This window comes from Otolemur garnettii, unplaced genomic scaffold (genome assembly GCF_000181295.1).
Source record: "Otolemur garnettii isolate 467f Iridium unplaced genomic scaffold, OtoGar3 scaffold00139, whole genome shotgun sequence".
NCBI classification, from domain to species: Eukaryota; Metazoa; Chordata; class Mammalia; order Primates; family Galagidae; genus Otolemur; species Otolemur garnettii.
The window spans coordinates 2364266-2371885 of NW_003852534.1; the positions used below are offsets into that span (position 1 = coordinate 2364266).

The window sequence follows — 7620 nt, forward strand, 5'->3', positions numbered from 1 at the left end:
AGCAGAGGTTAGCTGGCCACCGTGCAGTGTTGACGGGCGCAGGCCCAGGAGCAGAGGTTAGCTGGCCGCTGTGCAGTGTTGATGGGTGCAGGCCCGGAGCAGAGGTTAGCTGGCCACCGTGCAGTGTTGATGGGTGCAGGCTCAGGAACAGAGGTTAGCTGGCCACTGTGCAGTGTTGACGGGTGCAGGCCCAGGAGCAGAGGTTAGCTGGCCGCCGAGCAGTGTCGACAGGTCACTGGACACGTGAAGTGCAGGTGGCACCCTGAACAGCACTACTTAGCTCAGCCCATGTGGACCCTGCCAGTGCTGGGACATGGCAAGCCTGGCTGTCCTGAGCAGGACCTCCTACCTTAATGCTTCTTGTTACTGATTCTTGTAACTCCTCCTTTAAAGGAGGTTTTCACAACCTGAGAAACAAGGTGCTCTGTATGAGAACTCTTGACATACCACTTGGGAAACGGAGCACAATAAGAATATGCCCAAGTTTCTATTATTTTGACTCTGCTTCCACTCGCCAGCAGGGAGCATTAATCCACAGCCAAGGTGCACAGCTGGAGAGGCTCTTTATCGTCAGAAGGAGACAGAGAAGCAGGAAATTACCCTGTTGTAGCTAATCAGCCATGGAACCACTGACGATGATGATGCATTGTGGAGACTTCATATCACACCTCACAGTGGCTGACACCGGGAACGGGGCTCACAGACGATGAGCACCTCCTTCCTGCTCTTGCCTGCAGATTTCCAGGAAACCTCCCCCTTGTCAGGGCTCCAAAAGTCACTGGTCCAAGTGCACAGTGCCAGGAAGCATTAGAAGACGGGGTGGGTCTGCAGGCGACTGCCCGCAATTCACTACCGACACGTACACTCCATGTATATGTGTTGGTAAAAGGCACGGAGCGGCCAGTTAAATCACTGATTCCAGGAGAAACCCAATTCTTTATAGAAGAACAAACACATGCAACATAAAAAGAGTGAGCTTTAAGGGGACCCTCCTTACCCAACCCTGAAAGGTAAGGACGTGTCATCAGTTACAAGGGAGACACTGGGATTAACCTTTTTAAGCCTCAGTTTCTTTAACAGTAAAAAGCCCAAATTTTATTTATTCTACTTATTTATCTATATCCTATCTTGCTCCAGAAAGAATTTAAAGCAGCTAACACAGATAATGTAAAGCATGACAGTGTGAGATATGCTGGGGAAAGTCAAAACCTCACGGCAGACGTGCACCGTGCTCAGAGCGTCCCCAGCGCCCTGTCCGATTCCACCATGTAATCCACCAGGTAGCTGGCTGCCTGCTGAACCGACTTGTCCATGCAGGGAATTCACCAGAAGGACCTCCCAGGTGCTATGTGGCTGGAACACTCTCTCACACTGTGTCTCGCAGGCGCCTGCTCCCACAGGTAGCCAGACCCAGAGTGGCAGGGCTGCACTCCCTGCTAACAGGAGGGGGAAAGGGTCTGGAACCTGTTTTTAACTCATTGAAAACAAAGTTATGTGGCACCAAGTGTCAAAGAGAGGTCCCTGCATCTAACAAATGTAGAACTGCAGCGGGTATCCGAGAGCCCACCAAGCATCCACACTTTGCACACGGGAAACCAGGACTAAAGCGATGATTTGCCCAAATTTAGACAAGTAAGGAGCCACACATCTGAAATCAGAGTGCAGGACTGCAGCCTCACAGCCCATCCTCTCCTCCAGATAATCACAAGCTGATTCAAGACGCAAGTCAAGAGTGGGAAGTTACGTCAGGAGAGAAAGCAGCTTCAATATCTTCAAAATGAATAATTCCCATAAAGCATAATGTCTTTATATTTACCATCCAGAAAGGAACCAGCTAGACATACTCAAACATCCTCACAACTCATTCTGATGAAGGTAAGTTTATATTCCTAGCAATGGAAACAATTTCCAGCTCACGATGGATGACCACAGAAGGGTCCTGCTGGTTCAGCAGGAAGGCAATTACGAGGTTTCTGGAGTTCTGGGGTCACACTGCCTGGCCACGAGCCCCGGATACTCCATTTAGGAATAAGCAGCCCCGGATACGTGATCCTCAGTCTCTCTGTGGGGCTCAGGAAAATGACAGGTCCTACTTCACAGGATCACATGAGCAGTAAAGGAGGCGACATGAGCAAAGCACTCAGAAGGGCCGGAAGAGGCTACGAACCACTGACTTCTCACTCAGACACAGCCTGCCTGGGGCTGGTGCTGTCCCCGGTGCTGAACACACGACCTTGACCCTGATGAGACAGGAGCTTCTGTGGAGGCTCAGAGACCACAGAGAAAGAAGACTCGTGGGCGCAGTCGGAGATGAGCAGAGTACCGAGCGGTGACAGCTGCTACGAAGAAACTGAAACTGGGCGACACGACAAACGTTTCAGGGTGAGAGTGATACGGGGATACTACAGAAGAGTGGTTGAGAAAGGCCTCTCTGACGAGGGGACACTGGCCGTGAGGCCACACGGCTCTTTAATCAGACACGGCCTCTGAAGCCACAGGGTCCTTGGTGACTCCTACGGGCTCAGCCCAGGGTCTCTACCCCCCCCAGTGCAGAATCGAGGAAAACCAGGCTGAAAGAGATCAGAGGGGACCTCACACCAACGCCTTCAGCCTCATTTTTATGATTTTTCTTAACACAGTAAGCACCACATTTGCCCACGGAGATCTTGCTAAACATCCATCACAATAGCCCCCACATCATCTCCATTTCAGAGATGCACATCTGACCTAGGGAAACGCATGACTCCCAGTGACCCTCCTCCCACTCAGGAGGAGGTGAGGACAGAAGCCAGGCCCTGTGCTGCTCAGGCCAGGCTCCAGCAGCTTCCGCAGGCACCTGGCTCTGGAGTGCATCCAACTGGGTCACAAGGCTTTCCCACTGCTCCCTTGGCCTCTCCTGTTCTAGGAGGACTCGCAGGACCAAGGTAATCGTGAGCTGGGCCACCGTGAGCTCTGTTCAACCCTGCTCACCAAAACAGACATGAGAGGGCTACCAAACTTGGGGCTCAGTCTGCTCCAGATACGCAGGAGAGGAAATGGTCTGAGGTCCCCTATAGTATGGGGTACACTGCTCGCCTACAGCCAACTTGAGTACAAAGAACTGCGGCATTCTTCAGTGCAACCTCACAGTCGGTGGCACTGATCAGGAAATGTCTCCCAGAGCTGCTCTTAGCTCCAGCTCCACACACCAAAAAGGGAAGCAAACAAATTAAAAATGCCACTGATGGCCTTGAGTTTGACCCCAAACAGCATTCTTCACCTACACCATATTTACCAGCCTCAAATTTCCAAAAATCAAATTCTCTAATAAAACTTAGACATCATTGAAGATACTAAGAAGACAGCACGGGTGCTGGTAAGAAGAGGTGGGGTCCCCACACTCTGCAGACACAACATCAGAGGTGTGCAGTCGCCCTGGGAAAGAGCAAGCAGCTTCTCACAAAATAAACAGCTGCTTACAGGACAGCCCGGCAGCAGCAAGAGAGGGCATGCAGCCAAGAGAAACACGGCCCCGTGTGCCCACAAAACCCTGTACATGGCTGCTTAACTCATAAAGCCATAACCGGAAAAAACCCTGACACCCTTCAGTAGGCGAATGGTTAAACACACGGGGGGGGGGGGGGGGGGGGGGGCGTCTGGCGCAAAGAGAAAAAAGCAACTGACGGACACGTGCAACTACTGGGGAATTAAGATTGAAGATTAAGCAACAGTGCACCCTCCCGGGAGCACAGCATCCTCGAAACAACAACATCCCTGAGATGGAGCACAGATCAGTGACTGCCAGGGGTTAAGAACAGGTGCAAGAAGGGCGGTGGCCATAGCTGCAGAAAGACAGCAGGGCGGACCCTGGGGACAGAGCCACTCAGCACCTCTGGCTACCTGAACCCACACATGCAATGAAATGGCAGAGGCCTAAATGTGCACATACAGGTGCACGCACAGCTGGTAGAATCTGCATAAGGTCAGCGACTCACCACCCCAACGTCCTGGCTGTCATACCGCACTGCAGTTACGTATGATGCCCTGGGGGGAACTGGGGACGGCACACGGACGGCCCCTCTGTTACTCCTGCAACTACACATGAATCTACAACCACAAAGCACAAAGCTCAAGGGGAAAAAGAGGGCACCACGATATGCTGGATAACAGGCTGGGCACAAGGCTCACGCCCGTAATCCCAAGACCAACAAGGCTGGATCACACACACACACACACACACACACACACACACACAGTACACATACGTATACACACATACATATATACAAGCACAAAATAGAATTCATGAAATGCTTTGAATAATGGCAGCAAAATCAGAATGCCAATCCAAGGTGAACTTGACTTTAAATTTGTCTCTCTTTAAATCAACAGTTACTGTCACACGTGTGTATTGTGTGATGTGACCCAACATTTTAATCTAATATTCAGCTCCCTGCAACATGTATGCCCGCCTCCCCGGATGGAATACAGGACAGAGGAGCTGTACACGACAGGAAGCTGGACAAAGTCTGCAGCCCCCCACCCCAAAAGGCCCAAAAAGTCTGCAGCCCCTGACCCCAGTACACCCCAAAAGTCTGCAGTTCCCCACCCCAGTATGCCCCAAAAGTCTGCAGTTCCCCACCCCAGTATGCCCCAAAAGTCTGCAGTTCCCCACCCCAGTATGCCCCAAAAGTCTGCAGCCCCCCACCCCAGTAGGCCCCAAAAGTCTGCAGCCCCCCACCCCAGTAGGCCCAAAGTCCCTTTTCTGAGCACACTTGTCTCTGCACCCACCAGTGGGTCTGAGAGCTTCTGCGTGTGTCGGCCCTTCCTCAAAGTGACCCCTGACCTGCCCTGAGTCTCACTCCTCTGCGCCCCCAGTGCTGGTGTGCCTCCTGCAACATGAGTGCATGCATGCATATACACATGTACACACACACACACACACGCATAGGTGCACACACGTGCACGTGTGTACACACATATACACGTATAGGTGCACTCACGTGCATGTGTGCACACACATAATGCACACGTACAGGTGCACACACGTATACACACGTACAAGTGCATGCATGTGCACGTGTGCAAACAAGGAAAAGTTCACATGCACAAATGTGCTTGCATGTATATGCACACACACCTATGAATGCACATGCATACTTGCAAAAATGCATGTGTACACACATACATGAATGCACACAAAGCCGTGCAAATGTCTGTTTGCCGGGAGTGTGGCACTCTGATAGGTACTGTGTGATTTGCAGAGATTCTGCACCAGGCAGCTGAGGGACAGCATCAAGGTGATCATCCCTGAGGACTTTCTGATTCTCCATCTCCTCCCCTTATTCTGCAAGATGGGCTATGATTGTGATACTCAGAGCACCTCTTTGAGAAGAAATGTCTATGACCTGTGGGAAACACAGCAATTATTGAAATAAATCCAGCACAATTGACATGCAAAAGGCACTCTGGAGGCTCTCTGCTGCTTCATGGCCCACACCTGATGACAGAAGCTTGAACCAGTCCCCAGTCCCAATTCCAAACAGCCCCTCCTAAGTGAAGCCTTTCTCTAGTAATTAACTGCTGCTCCCTCTGGAGGCACATGGTTCATAATGATGTCAGAGTGTGCCAGTCACAGCCTGCCCCTCGGTTAGTTGTTTATACTCTGAGTCTCCTCCAGAGATCATGTCTCCTTGAGGTCAGGTCCCCTGACTTGCCACCTTGGTGTCTCTGGAGGTGAGTGCAGCAGGTGCTTCATAAGTATCTGTGAGGTGAAATCTACTTAATTGGTGGAGCTGACTAAGACAGAACTGGTTACACAGAGGAGTCTCTTCCCTGCAGACACAGGTACATGCACAGAACACAGTGGTTACTGTATTAAGTACATCAACAATTACTGTTACTGTAAATACCCACTAGGTACCCCCTACAATACCTTCTAGAAAAAATGGATTCTTAATTTTGCCAAGGCTGAGCCAGCACTGCTATGCAGAAGGCCCTGGAAATAGAGAGCGGTGGATGCAGCAAATCCTCTGGCTACACCGAGGCACAGGGCCAGGGAGCCCCCCACCTCTCTGTACCTTGACACTTTATGGCTGATGGGTGAGCTTGGGGACCCAGCCAGACATGTACACAACATGCTTACACTTAGCTTAAAGGAGGAAGAAATTATAATCCTTCAACCTGAAGTGACAAATAATTTATGCACAAGTGCTGAATAAAAGCATATCTGCAAAGTTGAGAAGCAATGTGAGCTCCAGTGCTGTGCAGTGCCTGACTGTTACCCCACGCCCGGGAGCCATGGGCAACACTCACATGAGACAAAGAGGAGAAAGAACTGGGCACTCCCGCACCACACCTGCGGGTGGGCTTCTGTACGTGGGGTGACCTAGGAAGCACTGGGACTGAAGTATAATCAATACCTAGCAGCTTTTTAAAAGGAAGGAGCATCTGAAAAGTGTGTGAGAAGCTTCTGCAATATGAATGTGCACAAGTTCCAGCACCTGCCCGAGCTTCGGGCTTGTTCTGGGCAAATAAAATATGCAAAATCCTACCAGGCCATGTTGCCATGGGCTGTGTTGTCAAGGTGACAGAGCAGCTCCAGTGTCTGCGCCGTGCTCGATGAATCATCAGGGGACTCGTGGCTGCCTGATTCCAATTCCTTCGGCATCCTCCACACGGCTGCACATGTCAGGACTTTACTGTCTGAAGCTGAGCAACAGAGGATAATGTCAACAGAGCACGGTGTGCAGCCCCAGCCTGCAGACAGCACACCAGCACTCACACGGACCCACAAGCAGGGCACAGCTGCTCTGTAAAATATTTAAAATCGTAGGCAGCCAACACAGAGCAGAGGGAAGCACAGCCCAGAGTCAGCAAGCAGAACAAGGCCCAGCTCATAATTAGCATCCAGCTGACCCACTTGCTCCTTGTTTCAAAAACCATCATTCTGTTTCAGAAGGAAATCTAATTTCCTCAAAATCGATTTCCTTCCGTTCTTCTTCAACAGTTCTTCAAAAAAGGAGCAAAATGGGGGACTAGAGATATAATCGCCACCCCCACAGCTTGAGTCTTAGGCTGGCATAACGGGGCCCTTTCCTCGGCTTTGAAGGATCATCTTCAACGGGTATTGAGCACGCCGAGAAATAGCCCATTTCAAAATACTGTCATTAGTGTTACTCGAACTCATTTTACCCAAAGGGATGAGTGTCTGTGACCAGAGGTGCAGCAGGCTGAGGGCCACCACGCCTGGCAGGTGACAGGATCACCCACCCTGCCAACAGGGTGTGGCTTCCCAGAGACACTGGCCGTCCTCACTGACTTGCTGCCTAGTCTGTCCCCCCTGGATTCATTGGTCATCCTCACTGTCCTCCTGCTCAGTCTGTCCTCCCAGAGACACTGGCCATCCTCACTGTCCTGCTGCCCAGTCTGTCCTCCCGGAGACACTGGCCATCCTCACTGTCCTGCTGCCTAGTCTGTCCCCCCCAGAGACACTGGCCATCCTCACTGTCCTGCTGCTCAGTATGTCCCCCCCGGAGACACTGGCCGCCCTCACTGTCCTGCTGCTCAGTCTGCCCTCCCGGAGACACTGGCCGTCCTCACTGTCCTGCTGCTCAGTATGTCCTCCCAGAGACACTGGCC

General features: G+C 51.5%; 1 protein-coding gene across 1 annotated transcript in view; it reads right to left on the reverse strand.

Moving 5' to 3' along the window:
- EIPR1 (EARP complex and GARP complex interacting protein 1) overlaps positions 1-7620 on the reverse strand; it is a 148963-nt gene that overhangs the window by 47607 nt on the left and 93736 nt on the right. Inside the window, exon 4 of the mRNA XM_003798558.3 lies at positions 6534-6690. Coding sequence (XP_003798606.1) covers positions 6534-6690 — 157 coding nt within the window. The remainder of the gene's footprint in view (positions 1-6533; positions 6691-7620) is intronic.